The sequence below is a fragment of the Diabrotica undecimpunctata genome, chromosome 4 (assembly GCF_040954645.1).
Source record: "Diabrotica undecimpunctata isolate CICGRU chromosome 4, icDiaUnde3, whole genome shotgun sequence".
NCBI lineage: Eukaryota > Metazoa > Arthropoda > Insecta > Coleoptera > Chrysomelidae > Diabrotica > Diabrotica undecimpunctata.
In genome coordinates, this window is record NC_092806.1 from 5,965,659 (window position 1) to 5,983,380 (window position 17,722).

At 33.1% G+C, this 17,722-nt stretch overlaps 2 protein-coding genes across 8 annotated transcripts in view; both read left to right on the top strand.

Moving 5' to 3' along the window:
- Nucleotides 1-16,657, top strand: part of hts (adducin 1-like protein hts) — a 134,797-nt gene extending 118,140 nt beyond the window's left edge. For 6 of the 7 annotated variants that reach the window (XM_072528753.1, XM_072528751.1, XM_072528757.1 and 3 more), the window contains 3 exons: nt 11,764-11,831; nt 13,455-13,565; nt 14,934-16,657. In XM_072528753.1, coding sequence (XP_072384854.1) covers nt 11,764-11,831; nt 13,455-13,565 — 179 coding nt within the window. In that variant the 3' untranslated portion in view covers nt 14,934-16,657. The remainder of the gene's footprint in view (nt 1-11,763; nt 11,832-13,454; nt 13,566-14,933) is intronic. The other variant, XM_072528758.1, reaches the window with a different exon arrangement.
- LOC140439086 (uncharacterized) lies at nt 9-6,754 on the top strand. Its single transcript, XM_072528759.1, has one exon. It carries the CDS (start codon nt 4,798-4,800, stop codon nt 6,664-6,666), a length of 1,869 nt encoding a protein of 622 aa, XP_072384860.1. The 5' UTR covers nt 9-4,797; the 3' UTR covers nt 6,667-6,754.
- Nucleotides 16,658-17,722: the final 1,065 nt, after the last annotated feature.

The following is a 17,722-nucleotide window of genomic DNA, read 5'->3' on the forward strand; positions in this document are numbered from 1 at the left end:
TCAAATCAGGTAACCTAGGATGTTACTTTTACGTGTTTTTCACGATCCTAAAACTTTAATTATTAGGATTAAATTGTATAAACCTGGATTATTAAGAATGTAGCAATGATGATTTTAAGAAAGTTCTGTTGATAATTTTAGCGATCCGTAACAATTACATTGTGCCTGAAAAACTCGATAAACAGTCGTTTGAAACTAAATATTAATAGAAAACCAGTGTTTGTTATTGACAGTATATTTAAAAGCAACTTAAGTGTGTACAAAATGTCTGGAAGCTATCGTAAATCTTGGCTTCTAAGGGCCGTAGGGAGGGCATCTTTTTTTTCTATAAGTTGTATTTTTTAACCAGCTTGTCAAGAGACAATGAGATAAGCATTTCTTCCCTTAATGATGGATTACTAGAAGTTCTGAGTGAGACTTTGGTACCTCAGTTTCCCTTTTGAAATCGTGTCACTTTTTTCTACATTACTGATATCAGGGTATCAGGGGAGATTGTGCAACAACAAAATAAATGACTTTCTTTTTGAATTTAAGTTCCTTTATGCAATGTGCATAATCTTTTTAAAATTGACAAAATTCTTCAAAGAAGTGACCTGTTTGAACTTACTAATCGCCTTCCTCTTTTAATTAAGACAGAACACTCTTCGTCACGTCAAAGTTATTGAGGTTTATTAAATCATCCCCCCTTAAAGTTGTCTTCCTCTAAAAGATCGGCATGACGATTACTAATTGGATTTTTTGAGGATGAACCCCATGTTGGCAATTCGAGTCTCTTATAAAGAAGAAACGTGTGCCCCATATCAATTCTATAAAGAATTTCTTAAGAAATGTCACTTCGGAGCCTTATACGAACCTATAATATAGAAATGTTCAATTTGAACAATAACTGCCTGCTATTTTTGATGTAGGTCAATAGGGGGAAATGTCTACTGTCAGTTGTCAGAGACTGATGAATAAAGACAGCTATTCCTCTTTCATCTATTCTATAATCCCTAAAGCAATAACACTTGGGAATATGTCTGTTAAAAAGGTTTCAAATGAGTATCGTTTGTTAGTATTATATTCATATCATATTAGTTGTTTCCAATACATAATATTAAAAACCGGTGAGCGAAGATGCAGGTGTGTTTGTCCTTACACCTTGTCCTGATGCCTTTGTTTCGCGCACCAGTCATAGGTCGCTGGTTTTTTCCATTGGGGAACAAGTTTTGTCCTTAGGGAAATAGGTTCACTGTGTATACTTCTTTGAAGGACCACCCAGAAAACTGGAACAAATGAAAGTTTCGAAAAGAACGTCTATTTAAACGATTATTACAACAACGTATTTTGGACTCCGATAACTTGCTTACGATGGCTGATTTAAGAAATTTAGTGTTATAAATAGAAAAAGTGCACTAGGTTTAATTAAAGAATCACATTTGTGACAGGCCTCACCCGATCACTGGAGAATTAATAGTAAAAATATGTCTTTACCGTCACAGGTATTTATACATTTATTTTTTAAGGAAATACACACAGCAGTTTTTGCTTTACTCAAAACCAGTTGAAATAAAACAAAACAGGTTTGTCAGGTCTCTTAAATGTATTCACCAGTACATACTATTAAATTTTTTAGCAAAACTCACTTCAACAAAAACCGTTTATCGTGTTTTTGCAGGCTAAGTACGATTTGATGTATTTTACCTACATATAATCAAAATATCCTCTACAAATTAATAATTTTTATGACATTGGGTCTTTACAGATATCATGAATACTATCAATGTTACGTTCTTAATAAAATCGAAATTATTTTAAAGCATCGCTTAGGCTTGGCACTGAACTTGCATTTTGAAAACGCTTTGCTCTCCTTCAGCTTCCTGCGTTATTTATAATAGTTTAAGAGGGGTGATAGGTAATTTTATTCTTATAAACATTGAATGCATGCGTGTTTGGTAGAAAGGTTATGGTTTTATGTTGTAACTAATACAATGAAATCTGGACAGTAAACAAATATAAGAATATAAAATAGGTTGATCATAAACCTGAGATTTACTTTAAAAGTATTGATTTATCACGTGAGCCACCCTGAAATTTGGTGGATATAAATTTATTCTGTCTTTGGCCATATAAATGCATAGGGGTAGTATCCAACTGAATTGACCATGACGAAAAAGTTTGTAATAATGTTGTAGGAAAATTTATTATTTTATAGCATTTTCAATGTTAATTAGTAAAAGGAGAATAACGACACATCTTGAGTTCATGAAGTCTACGTTTATTCTGATCACTCTTTTGAATGTAAAAGTGGATTATTCAAATCGTTCTATTGCTTACGCGGCAGAAACATGGCCTTAATAATCGTGTCACTTTACGCCTAGTATTACAAAACAATATGTAAATATTTGTATAATGCACAATCTTGACTTGCACGTTTTCCATTTTGCTTTTATTACTAAAAGTTTTTCTATAATGTTGTCAGTGATTGGTGCCAATGGGTAAAAATATTTCTTGTAACTTTAACTCTGTGCTTAGAGTTGCAATCCCCTACAAATTTTTAAATAATACTAGAAGTGAAATGACCCATAATTTGGAAATTGTTTTCATCATTGACACATTCGAATCGGTTAAAAAAAATAAAACGTTTGTGTAAGTAATAAAAATTTCTTCCATAATATGAGTCATTGACTTGTACCCCTGACCAACAGTATGAGTTTTCAACGGTACCATTGGAGCTGGCAACATGCGTTTAAACATCTGTTGAACGTTACTGGACACCGGAGGAGCTTGATACGCTCCCGATCCACTACCGACATGTGGCGATGTGTTCCTAGATGGAATGGAAGAGGTGACAGAGGTTCATTGAAACTCAGTGAATATCGGCTGTGCAAATCGGCAATGAGTCGAGGACTATCTGAACTGAAACTTCGAGCGCCACTGTCCACAACGTAGGCTTTGTATAGCTTGGAGAAGTTGTCTTTTGGTCTATGGACGGATCGATTGATTGTTTGGTAAGGTAATCGAAAGCAATATCTGCACGGCGATTAGTGATTTGTAGAACATGTATGGAAGATTCCTCTAGTCCTATTTAAAAAATTGTTTGGGGTTCAAAACAAACTTGCACAGGGTTAAAATTGCAAGAACTATTTTTGCATCAAAATTGGTCCCCCTGAACATAGCAATCGACCGTTTTTGGGGTTTTTATCGAAAACATATTTTGCTGAGTTTTAGGAAGGTACAAATTTTCGTGGAGTACTGTGTATCTACTTTTTTTATCGTATTTTTGTTCTTCTTTTGTTCTTCTTTTTTATACGAATTTATTAGCAATCCATACCATTTTAGCCTGATTTGATGACTTTGTTAAGGGCATCTTTTATAATTGCCCATTTTCTATTTGCAATTTCAGTCGAATTTTTTGTTATAGTAAATTTCTTCTTAATTTTTTTGGTCAAAATTAATATTGGTCAAACTGAGAGCTGAAAATTTATTGAGAGAGTTTGGTTTGGACACGAAAAATTAAAGGTGGGAAATATTAAAGCTATTTATAGAAGAAAAGGAATAACTACTTCTTAGTTATTCTTCAAATTACCACCACGAAGACTATACAGATAGATTTCTACACAAGCCCAACCTGGAAACATAATAATAACCAACGAAAATAATCAAAAGAAGCAGTGGCACCACTTCTATTAATGAAGAATTGGCAGAGCAAAGACAAATAATGTAGATAAAATTGTGAAGAATTTGGATCTTTAATGGCATTTGAGGTAACTATCTAATCGAAAAATTGCTGGATGACGGATAAATGTTTCACTAGTTTCACTGTAATGTTTAATTGACCTAAAAGAGTTTCTATATATCTTGTTGATGAATAGATATTAAATTTTTTTTATTTCGAGTCCATCACTTTTCTTCCCTGCATTGTTATTGAACCTTTTATAACGGTCTCGCTTAGTAACGACCTGAGAGACCCTGCGTTCTGTTTGTGGTTGCTTTCTGACTTTCCGTATATGGTTTGCAACATCCATGATCACTAGACCATGCAGTGCTTTTTTAGTAGACAGTGAACGTGTATGAGTTTCGCATTCTAGTATTCAATCCTTAGCCGGTCTAGGATTCCATGAAAATTTATCGATTTTCCGGACCAGGTTGGGTTACACACACTTGCCTAGCACTAGCAGGTCAATGCAGTTACCGGTGCGTGGTACGTGTAGCTGTAAGTGAGCGTTGACTGCTTTGTGAGGACCAGTTGTTTGAAACTATCTCCAGTCTATGACTCGATCCGATCATTCAAGCAAAAGATACTACTTCTACAACGCATTGGTCCTTCGAAATCGATTTTAAACTGTACATCCGGTATATTTGTGCAAGCTGACACCACAGATATATTCAGAGGAGAATACTAAGCCAGAATTGGGTACAGAATGAAAAAAAGAATAATAGAATAATATTTTCACTTATTTGAGGACTCTACTTATAATAAAATCATTGGATTTTTACAAAATTATATTTGTTTACTATCAGATTGGCATCATTTTTATTAAAAATAATTGTAGACTAACGCTTTCTTTTTGTTCTTCATTCGAAAAGAATTTTTTGTTTATTCTTTCGCTAGTTGTAAGTTTTTCAGGTGGTATTTAAAAATATTGATACATTTGCAATTTTCCTGAATAAGCACTGTTTTCAGGAGGAACTCGAAGGGAACTATATAGAACTAACAACTATGCAGGCTTTCCCAAAGGATCATTTTTGGAGCCTAATCCCTTGCATTTCCACATAGTCAGGGAAAGTCAGATCGCTGTTAGACAGCGTCCTGTAATGATATCTTTCACTGCTAATTATAGATCTTCGGATTCCCATTCTGTTGTCGTTAACCTCGATAATTCTAGGAGCATATCTGTAAACATGCCTTTCAGTACTTTGGAGGGTTTTATTGTTCCGTTCGCATCAGCTTTAAACTCAAGAAATGTTCCTATGATCAGAGAACAAGCCTCACAAACCAGCTATCTAAATGTAGTGAATTATACTCCTTTGTATGTTAGTCAATATAGAACATGTTTGACAGAACCCGACGAAACGAATTCATTCGAGAGAAACATTTTAGTGAACATGCACGAGCAGATGCTTGAAGATTTAAACGAAAGCTCCGATTCTGAGTATGAGTCTTTAAACAATACCAAAATGCAACACTGTGAGTCTACCAGAAGGGATATTATTGAGTTCGATGAAAATGATCAATGCGAAAATGAAAGTTTGGTTGAAGTAACAGCTGAGATAAAGGAAGTGATGTTAAATATAGAAAGCAGTCCTACGAATTCTACTGATTTAAATGAAGATGATCCACATGTGAACCAACGTTCGGTTGCAGTAACTGCAGAATTATCAGAAAGCACATTAAATACAGATAGTTGTTCTACTATTTATGTTCAGTACGACGAAAATGATCAATTTGAGAATGACAGTTTTGTCGAAACTATCACAGAGTCATCAGAAATTGTGACTAATACAGACAGTTGTACCACTTCGGAAACTGTGGAAATCTTTGTTGATACAGTGAAGCAAGCATTTATAATGACAGGAGACTTTTTAAGTGAAGCCAAAGATATTTTAACGAAAATTCCTAACGACAGATATCTTGTCAAAGAAACTTCCGATGAAGGAATTGAGGATTGTACTTTTACGAACAAAACATTCAGTACCGACGATAATAACGAAAATATAACTGTAGTGGAAAAAAATCAGTATGAGTGTGTTCAAGATTTGACACAACTGATAGTGGACTATTTAATACAGCAGTGTATGGAGGTTAAAGAGCTCATTCTCTTTCCAGAGGTTCTGCACGATTCTAATTTGCATAAACTTCTTAATCAAATGAAATTAATATATTATGACACTTTTAAGGACCAATTCTGTGACGATAAAAATGAACTAAGAATCTCATTAGCTTCATCAGTTATAAATAGACTGGAACTTGAGGAAAAGTTAAATAATTCTGAAGATTCAGTAGCTTCGAACACAGTTTCCGATAAGATCTTTACTATTTCAGAATTTTTGAATGATATTTTGGACCATTTCTTTGACAATATCGACTCAGCTCAATTTAGCAACTTTAGTCAGAATTTAGTTGCGAATAATGATCTTGAATCTCAATCCACACCAAAACTGCAAAGAAGAGATATAAATGATAACCTCGACTCATTTGAAGTGAATACCTTTCTCCAACAGACATTGTCAAAGTCGGGCTCTGAAAAATTTTGGATTTCTTTGTCTCCTGCTACACCTGCTAAAAATGCACAGCCTCGTAGAAAAATTGTTAATATTGATGATATTCCTTTGAGACCTCCTGTTGACTTGATCGATAACGGAGTGTTGGACCCTATACCTGAAGAACCTTGTTTAAATTTGTTTAACACTTCTCTAACTCACGAACAATTCGAATCAGTTGTTGATGATAATACCACTTTGGTTCAGACGCAAAAACAAGATGATATTTGTGTGAACGTAGAGAAAAAACAAGTTACTACGATTTTAAGTAACAAGGTGAATTTTTATCGGAGCCAAGCTGTAAATAGTGCTGATTATGTTAGTGTAAAAAGAGCAATGTGGAACAACAATAATGAAAATAAGGAAAATGACTCCTTGAACGATTCTGGAGATTGGATGGGTTACGACGGTGCAATGTTTTAAATTAAATTTCATTTTGTACATGCTTCTACAAAGTTTTATTTATATTTGATATATTTTTCGTTTTTGAATACATTTTTGTATTAAAGTGTACATTTTTCTTCTTTTGGGGGAAGTTTTTATGGAAAATTAAGGTTTGAACACAATGTAAATATCTAAATTAACTAACATTTAAATATAACGAAAAAATAATGTATACATTATATTTTTGTAATCAAAATCACTTCAATAACGTCAAAAAAAAGTTTCGACCCAGTTTCATCATCATGAATCATCTAACTAAGAAAATTTAAAATTATAAATAAAATTATATTCCCTGTCTAAAGTGTCGACTTTGATAAGACTTTATAAATATACAGCGAAATTAATTGTATAAAACGAAATAAAAAACAATTTATTGAGTAATATTTGGTCTTCCTTGCTACTATATTTCATCTCTAATGAGATTGGCGACCAGTATGGCAAAGTCTTATCTATTGCGGACTTGGTGTGCGTGAGGGTTTCCACGATTGGTGTATGTGAGCAACGATTTCTTCTTTCTTTCTATACCACGTTTTCCTACAATTTTTTCCTCAATAATTTGTTGTAGTTGTTCGTATTCCGTATGTGGCGCATTAGATGTTCGAGATTGATTACAGTGGCACTAACATAAATCGGGTTCCATTCTGTGATTTTATTTATCCAGCGTCCTCTGTCCGCTCTTCTGACGTGGCCGTACCAGGATAGTCTCTTCTCCTCTATATAGTCGATTATGTCTGATTGCACTCCCATTCTCCGCTTAATCTCTGCGTTTTCAATTCTGTCTCTTTTTGTAAGTCTACAGCTTCTCCTCAGGAACTCCATTTCTACTGCTCTTATTCTACCTCTATTTCTCTTGTTTATTGTCCAGTTTTAGGACCCATACGTCAGGATACTTCTTGTCAGGGTATTATATTATGTCTACATCAACTTGAGCCTTTTTTTGGCTTGTCATCCCCAAATAATTCCATGAGGTATCTTTGTCAAATTTGTTTTTGTTTATCAATGTCTTAACTCTATTCCATTATTTTCATCAGTTATTATTGATCAATGTTTGAGTGTCTAGGCATGAGACCTCTTTAAGTTTCTTGTGTAATGCTCTGGCTTTATGTTGAGCCTGGAGATCTTTAATTCCTTACATCTGTACCCAATATTTGTAGTTTAGTAGTATAGAAATGTTCGATTAATCTTTAAAAATTGATCAGTTAGTAGATGTTGTGTTCAGTCCTTAAAGTATGCATTAATGTATATAATATAAAAGGTATTTACGTTATACTCCTTTTCTTATTATATTTAACGAGGAAACTGTTTTTTAAAAAAATGTTTACTATGTAAAATCTTGTTCACTAATAAAATATGTTTCGTCAATTAACACAGTTGTTGAATATTTTGCACAAAATGGTATTTCTTAATATCAATTACTTATTAACAATTTTTCTTATCGTAGATATTACTTTTTCACGATTCATTCACGATTTTAAAAATTGAACGGGATAACTTTCGATCTACATTTTGTATACGTGGGTGGTCCTAGAAATACCCGACCCAACACAGAAAACACTTATTTATTTTTTAATATGATCTTCTTATAGCTCTAGGTACTTTACCAATCGATGTTCATAAGTTCGATACTCTTTTTATAATAAGAACTGTCTTGTTCCCCAAAATACTCATTAACTGCCAAAATCACTTCTTCATGGTTGACAAATCTTTGACAACGGATGCATTTTTTGAAGTTTGAGAACAGGAAATAATCCGAGAGGCTAAATCTGGCGGGTAGGGTGTATGAAGTAGCAATTCAAGCTTTAATTCATACGGTTCTGTGAGCTGATGCATTGTCTTGATGATATGCGGCCGTTTTGGCATGATTTCTTCGTTTAAACGTGACAATAAGTTGGCATAAATACCGTTGATAGTTTTTCCTTTTTTAAGATAGTCTCAAAAAACCGACGCCTTGACCCAACCTCCGGTCATATCGTCAAACGACTTAACCTTGGATGACGTGTGAGGTATCGTTGAAAAGGGGTGAAAAATTTAGTTGAATCCAATATAGGACGTATGTATTGCAGCATTCCAAAAGGACATTGCATGATATCTCTGGTGTTATTGGTCCGATCGTGATGTACGAGGCGTCAAATGAAAGGGGGTTGGATGTAATTGAATTTTCATAGGATTACGTATGAGGTATCTTTGAAAGGGGGATGAAAAATGTAGTTGAATTCATCTACCTTTCATTTGACGCCTCGTACGTCACGATTGGACCAATAGTACCAAAGGTATCATGCAATTTTTTTTGTATGCTACAATACACACGTCCTATAGTGCATTTAACGTTCGGGGTTACAATTTAGGAGATGGACCAGAACAGACTTTGCTTATCTACTGCCTTCTTTGGAGCCGCTTATCTCTTTTGTATCCATTGTTTTGATTGTTCATTTGTTTCGAGTTTGAAGTGATGGACCAATGTTTCATCCGTGGATATAAATCGGCGCAAAGATTCTGCTGTCATTTTTCAGAATCCTCACTTTCAGTCGTCGATCATCCAGTATCGGTGAGCAGACTCACCTGGAGTTGAATTCAGTTCAGCTTTTATATTGGTTCAGGTGAGGCCTTTCAAATAAAATTATGATATCACATAGTAATGACCATGTTCTTCATTTTCCCAAATTTACTAAAAACGTTCACTATTGATGGCTACTAAACAAATACTAAACAACTAGGCTTAACTCTTAAAACTTGAAATATATGCTTTATAGTTTGTTTACTTTCTAATACAGTGATATTTTCAAATAAGTACCGCCATCTTTAGGTCAGGAGAGGGTTCTTTTGGTACCACCCATACATATGAGTTTTCTAAGAAAATATCATTCAAAACTATCAATCATTTATAAATTGACAGATGTAATTTACTTATCATACCTGTTGTCTTTTATTTTTATTACTTGTACAAACCATTCATGTGCTTGTTCCGTAGTTTATTTTAACAATCATTAGTTTACACACATTTCTGTTGCTATTTACAGCTTATAAAAAGATTAATTTTGCTGTGCTACACATATTAATATGTAAGAAATTACGTAGCATTCTTTACGCGGTACTGTGTAACCTTCAATAGCGCTTATATGATGCCTCTTTTCGTGCGTTAGATGTAACACACTATGCAACAGTATATACGTCAAGATGGAAGAGAGACACGTCTTTTCCTTTGCTACATGGCTCCTTCTGCTGACAATCGCATTCGAAACGCATGAATAATATATCTATTTTTGTTATTAGCGTACGATGTTCGACAAAATAAATTATGTCTCCTAAACTATTCTACAAATTCCAACGTCTTCTCAACTTTCTTTGCGCGGAATAACTGCAACAGATTTAATCAACAATAATGTATCATAAATTGAGCAAAAACCTCGATAATTACAACCAAACTAATAATTCTAGAAAATTGCACCGAAATGAGGAAATAGAGGAAAGTCATCTAATATGGGGTACTTTTTTTTTTAAATATTATTTAAAAAATAAAGTAATTAATTTTAGGCACTATTTTTAAATTTTAGGTTTTGTTGGACACTTTTTAATCGTTTAGTAAAAAGACACAGCTTAAAAAAATACAAAAGGAAATAGACAGTATTTAAAAGAAGATTTTCTAGCTCATATTAGGGGCATAGGGAATCCTTATCTAGGGTACCATTTACAATGGAAAATTTCAAAATAATTTCAATTATTTTGGGTTTTTTGGATAAAATCTATTTATTTATGAAAATGACATAAAAATACATCTAACAAAAAGTCGTTTTTCTTAAATGAATTAAAAATCTAGGAATCTAAGAATAACACACAATAAATCTAATTATCAGACCAAAAGTCACAAATATACCGGTCTCTTTCACACCCAAAATATTCAACGTGAGCCCATTTAAAACAGGCTTGTTCGTCTCTTCAGACAACTTCGTAATATGGAGTTTAGCAAAAAATACCAACGGCATCTTCGTCAAAGTTTTCTATCAGGTCATCTACATCTGAATCTTGATACTCTACTGCAGGGGCCGAATCTAAAGATGAAGAACTGCTGGATCTTCTTTTATATTTATTTGGTTGTTCTTTAGCCACTGACAATTTCTTTTTTTTTGTTGGGAAATTTTTGTTTTTTTTTGTTTATTTGTTTTTGAATTAATTACCTTTCTTTTAACGCCAGAAGTCGAAGGTAATTTCCTTTTTTTCAATACTGGTCTCTAATTCGTGTTTGTATGGAGTGCTTGTTACAATGGCAGCTTTGCCACTTTTGTACTCTTTTTTAGGATATTAATAACACACTAGACTTCTATGAGGTGCGACTTTTTGCAAAAAATATGGTTCTGTTTTGTACAGAATAATATTACAATACTTTAAAAACTAACCTTAAATCTCCTTTAACACTTAAAATGCAGCATGACCAAAAAACGTTCCTTACCACTTATAATTATTCTAACCTCAAACGTCAAATAAGAGAACAAGTTTGCGCAAAAAGAGAGAATGGTTACCTCTTGGCAAGGTGGTGGTTAGTAAACAATGCATACGATATATGTCGGAATTGGTACTTGCGCGAAAGCAACTTATCCCATATTAGACACTATCCTCATATTAGGCAACTTTCCTCTACTTGAATTTTCCATTTAATCTTTACAAATCATGTTTTAAAAACAATGCAAGTTAAAACAAGTCAATCGACAACCTGTATAATGTCAAGAGATCCTCATTCGATGTGGGGAGCATGTATAATACTTTGCTTTTCTTTTATGGCATGCCCAGTAATGTACCTGATTATGCTTGTACATGTATGAGGCAAGTTGAACGAAAAGAGACATCGTGTAAACGCACCATTAGTTGCATTATCACTAAAATACTTTCACAAATCACACTTTGCATCGCTGTGTTATGTTAACTGACGACTATGTGTTGTTGGTTCCTAAGGTAATGATTGTTGGTGTTGGAAGACATTAACCAGGTAATATTTTTAACAGTACCTATCTAACTTTTTGTTTTTGACGTATACCCAACTAACAAAATTTGGCATTTGCTTAAACGCTTTTGATTTCCTTGTAGGTGAGAATACAGTTAACGGAGACCAGTCCGATGCCCATATGAGCACACTGTCGCAAAGTAGCAAAGAAGTAAGTATATTCTGAGTTCCTTTGGTGAAATGGTGAGGGTTGGATTGAAGTTTTGTCGCAGTTTTGGTTTTATTACTATGAAGACACGTTTATGGAACTTTAAGTCATTTCTTATTTACTTCGACAATCAGAAGTTTGCGTAATGTAAATTCTTTACAGTTCTTTCCAATTAGATGTTCTGATTAAAAGTATATAACAGTAGTTAGATAGGGCCGGTTCGGGACCACTTTTTAAGATGGCCGTCGTGACATCATCAGAATGTCACAGATTTAGTAACTTTCAGGAGGCGTGACCATACCACCATTGGCCAGGGGGCGTAGCCTTAGAGAAGAGAATAGGAGTGCTTGCAGTCAGATGAAAACTCGTCTTTAACGAACCCCATCTAACTACTTACAACATGGAACATTGTTGGCACATTTTCAAACACGTTCGGTAGTTGTGTTTGAAATTACTTAAATTGTGTACATTCTGATACAGGACATAAAAAAATATGCGCCACTAAGAAAAACTATCGTTAACCTTCTGGTCGAATTACCAAGTACAGTGGAACCTTGGTATACAACTTCCTGAGATTTGTACATAAATAAGAATACGTTGTATTATCCATTTTTAAATTTTATCTGCTACATTTAATGAAAATAAACTAAAATTTTAATTGAAAGTACGTTGTTTTACATTTTAATTTCCCCCTTGGAAATTGCTGTCAAAATACAAATAAAAAAATAATATTTTTGTTTAAAAATGTAAAAATACGTTAAGTATAAAGTCTTTTCAATTAAAATTATGGTTTATTTACATTAGCTAGAGTAGAGAACATATAAATTCTTCAAAATATATTTTTAAAGTCATTATATCATGTATTGTATTTGCTCTTGGTTAAATATTTTTATTAGATCTATTAGGTATATAAAGCTAGCTTTTTATATTCTATTGATTTCTCTTCTATTTACTAGAAAAAGAGTGATATGTCTTATCCACCCACACTTATGAACAAATAAAATAAATTGAAAAGAAAAATACTTTAAAAGTGTTTAAAGCAATACCTAGCTAAGCTCTGTCGGTATACAAAGCCATCTTCAGAGCTAATGGTCAAAATTTAATTTTCAAGTACCACTACAAAAGAGAGAGATCCCATCATTCAAAAATTTCTCATCAAATCAAATAAGTTTTAAAAAGTCATTTGTGGCACCCATCTAAACAGCGTTGATATATTTCCTAACGAATATAATTACATAAATATTCAACATTATCAGTTTTCAATATGCTTACATACAACCGAACATTGATACAGTCCTGTATTTTTAAATAACTGTCAATTTAGCCGTTATTTTTAATATTGGGTGAGAATGGGTTAAAGCCATTTTAGGACGAAAAACTCGGCTTATTTTGGTTCATATCGCTTGTTCAAGCTTTCGCTATGGCAGGAAGCGTTGCCAGTGACAGAAAACATTTCTGTGTAGAATATTTTACTTTCTATATAGAGTGTTTTAAACATCAAAATTCAGAAGTTTCTACTGCGCATCTTTAAAGCAGGGGCAAAGCTATTCTGGGAGATTTAATAGTAATATTTATTATTTTTGTTAACTATGCTTTTCAGTTATCTAACATTTCTTGCTGTTTTAGGATCATTCAATATCCGAAGGATCACCCAAAAAAGACAAAAAGAAGAAGAAAGGTTTAAGAACTCCTTCGTTCCTTAAGAAGAAGAAAGAAAAAAAGATCCGTGAAGCATAGGTGAGTAATAATTATAAAACTATGTTATAAAAGGCCACTCACTAAGCCTACACTATTGCCGTTCAATCCCGAGGAGAAGGAAAAACGCACAGAGCTGCCGAACATCTGACACTTCTCCCGGCTGTCTTGTGCAATTCGCGGTGCCGCTCGCAGTATTCGGTGGCTGCTTAAATTCAAGCACCCAGTCCTGGAGCGCAAATATCGGTTTGCACCTTTTTCCTTGCTTTGTTCGCTTGTGAACGTTGGTTTTCCCTGCGCCGGCGCGTCCCAAACGTTCAGAGCTTGAGGTTGCTATGGTAACTCGTCTGAACCTGCGCTGTAGGGACCGCTTTAACTTTTTGGACCTAAAAACTGCACTGAACCGAACTTATTCTCTCAGGCACTGTCGAGCTGGTGAGCTGTGATGACTTAACTGCACATTCCCAAAGTTATATACTGTATATTCAGACGAGCTTTATGATTTGATTATATGATAGTAACCTACTATAATGGTAGCTTAGATTTCCGTCCGATTAGCTCATACATCTTTTTGAACTTGTCATCGTACGAAAAGACGAGTCTAGGAATGCATCGACATCCAGTCATTCCTTCGATGCTCAGTAGAGGACTTCGACAGATTAAGTCGTAGGGTCCTCTGATACACAGACACACATACACACACACACACACATATATGTATATATATATATATATATATATATATATATATATATATATATATATATATATATATATATATCCTCTAAAATAACAGCTGAACTGGTAGATGAAAAAGGGGGGTTGAGGTTAATTGGGTATACAGCTGATTAAAAGCCAAGTGTACTCTGTTTAACAATTCATTATATTTCGCCAATTTTCATTGGCATCATCAGATGAGAGCTACAATTATTTAAAACATGGTAAAATACAATTTAATAATAGTTTGTTGTTTATATACTTACTTAATTGAGGTTAATGGCAGTGCGATTTATTTTAATACCATCAAGTAAAAATTTTTTTGTTGGAATAATGTTGATTGTAGTTGATGTTGATTACAAATTAAAATATAGGAAACAAATACAATTTAAATTAAAAATAAAACAGACATAACGTTTAGTTCGGTAAATGTCATTAAGGTTAAGTACTAGAACTATCAAATATCGAATGTTATTAATTGACTTTTGTGAAGATGATTAGTTCCATAGAAAATTGGCGAAATATAATGAATTGTTAAACAGAGTACACTTGGCTTTTAATCAGCTGTATACCCAATTAACCTCAACCCCCCTTTTATATATATATATATATATATATATATATATATATATATATATATATATATATTCATTTTTCTGTATATTATTAATCATTTTATCAATTTGTTTTCAGGAACTGCCTCTGCCAGAATAATACAAACGCCTCCATCGAGACTGCCAGCAATTAATTCATTTTAGTTTAGTAAAAAAACTGGTGCGGCTAAAATTTTTGCACTATATCTGTGACATTGGACTGCATTTGTCAAATTCGATAAAAAATACTACAATAAATTATATTTTAGCTTTATCTGTACAGGAAAACCATAAAGATTTTTAATATTAACTTTCAAAGTGCGACATAGTAGTGGATTAATATATTATATTCTATATAGAGATATGTGTTAAATAAAAATAAACAATTCGACTCAAGAAACTGACTTTGTGATTAATAGCTGAGATGTTTGTTTCGGATAAATGATGTACGATGCTAAGTTTTCGTGGGAAAGGGTATTTGACGTGCTTCATGAGTGACATATGTCATAAATCTGTCATATATGTGACAAGCGGTTTATGCCAAATAGCATTTGATAATTAATTCTTCCTAAAGCCTCTACCTCGGTTTTTAGTAATGAGAAATCATTTTAATTTAATAGACTGAGTAGTTGCATCTACTGATGTCAAGTAATGACATATTCTTGTCGGTTTCCGTAGTATCAAATGTGTCGGATTGTTTGCTTTTGTCCAGTATACATAATATTTTTATTTATGTAAATTTTTAGCTTTTTATCTTGACTATGCAATTGTTTTGTTATATTAGAGTAATCAGAGAATGTGCAAATAGATTATTATATATTATTTTTAAGGCTATATTTCATTTTATTTTTCATAGTGCTTTGAAATAACGTTATTTTCACTCAGAAAAAGAAACCGTTTTAGATTTTTTCGATAAAATGACAAATTTTAGAGACATTTAATAAATTTTTGATTCTTATACTGTGTGACGTATTTAGATTGAAAGCATTCCTGTAAAATTTTGTAGTTACTAACCAATTTCAACGATAATTTAAATACTATTTAATACTTGATGTACTTTATATGGAGGCATGTTGCCAAGTCTGCTCAAACTCACGAATGGTTGTAACGCCATGGAGTAAGTAAGTACTTTATAACAAAATTTATCATTTCTCGTCATACTACACACTTTCGTAATCTAAGGTTTTTATTTGCGATTTTTATTAAAAGTTTCTACGCCGCTATAATCAAAATGCCACCAAGTAGCTATGACTAAAATATAATAAATACCAGTTCACAGCTGAAGATGTTCTTTACCAACTTTGTTATTAATATTTTTTTTTAAATTTTTGCCGCAGCTATTGGGAGGCACTCGGAAATCCAGTGGCGTAGTTATTTTTTAGTAAAGAAATCGATAACAAACATCTTCTCTTTTTGACGACTGCGAAAAATGGTTATAGTATGATATGATAATTTAAATACACAATCCCTTTATTATTTGATATTAAATGACTTCAAATTTTACAGGAATGTTTCTGCTTTAAATGACACACTGTACGTAAACATTAAACATTTACAGTATATACAATTTTGGGTCCAAACTTAGAAAACGCTAAAAAATACGTTAGCACTTATATACCTTTTGTCATTTTATTTAAAAAAATCCTTAGATATTATTTAAATAAACGTTAATTTCTTTGTACTGCCGTTTTGGTTAAATATAGGGAGTGGATGGCACAATTTCTGTTGGTTCTTTTTACATGTTCAGCAATATTTTGCACAAGTCCCCTTTTTATAAATTTGTCTCCGCATTGTTGAAAAAATAAAAAGCTTTTATTGCTAAAATATTACTGTTTTTGTTCGCGGATGGCTTGTGACTAAATTCCAATTTGAATCGAAATCGGATGATCCTCCTTGTTGTTGTAACAACAACAGTAAGAGATGGAACAAGAAATTTTTTATGTATACTTGAAAACGAATAAAACTGATTTTAATAAACAGAGGAATGTGCTTCTTCTGCATTTAAATGATCTCATAAAAATGATGTTTATATTAAATATACCCATTACACGTATACCACTATTTAATAATATAAATCAATTTGTGTTAATGTCTTTGAAATAGTTAAAAGTAGAGTAAGTGTCGCTTTGGCGAGACAGGACGGCCAGAGTAGTTCAAATGTCCTGTCCTGTCTCGCCAAAGCGACCCTTACTCTACCGTTAAAAAATATTTAAAAATTAACAGTTCTTTCATTACTTAATATTGTAAAAGTTTATAATCTTAAATTAATTTTAATACAGTTTTCCCTTTCCTATATTTTTATTACATACGCTTGTTTTTCTTCCTCACAAAACGTCACTGGAAAATTTTCCGTCAATCCGACACAAGTATTTACTTTATTATATGTTTCCTCATACAAATTCTTCACGAGCCTTAACCTTCTCAGAACTCTCGTACATCTCCATAGCTCTTGTCTAGGAACTTCGTCGTACGTCTTCTCAAGATCTATAAATAACAAATGTAGCTCTCTTTTCTTCTCGCCGTATTTCTTTATCAACTGTCTCGAAGCAAACAAGTTATCCGTTGTTCCTCGTTCCTGACATAATCCCAAGTTGTTCTATCGATGTCTCTCTTCTTAACCTTCGGCCTACGGTTCTGTCTCAAATTTTCGTTATGTGTGAAATTACCTTTATAGCTCTACAGGTCTTATCTGTAGTCTCCCCTGTAACCGAATCTCGTCTTTATCTTTAAAAAGTGTTATCATCAAGCTCTCCCTTCATGCATTGTTTATCCTTTCTTCCTAAAATATCCTACTACTCATTTGACACAACACACCAACCCCTTCCTCTTCTAGAGCTACCTCCCTACCTCTATTACCCTCAAAATGTTTTATTACTTCAGTACAGGATT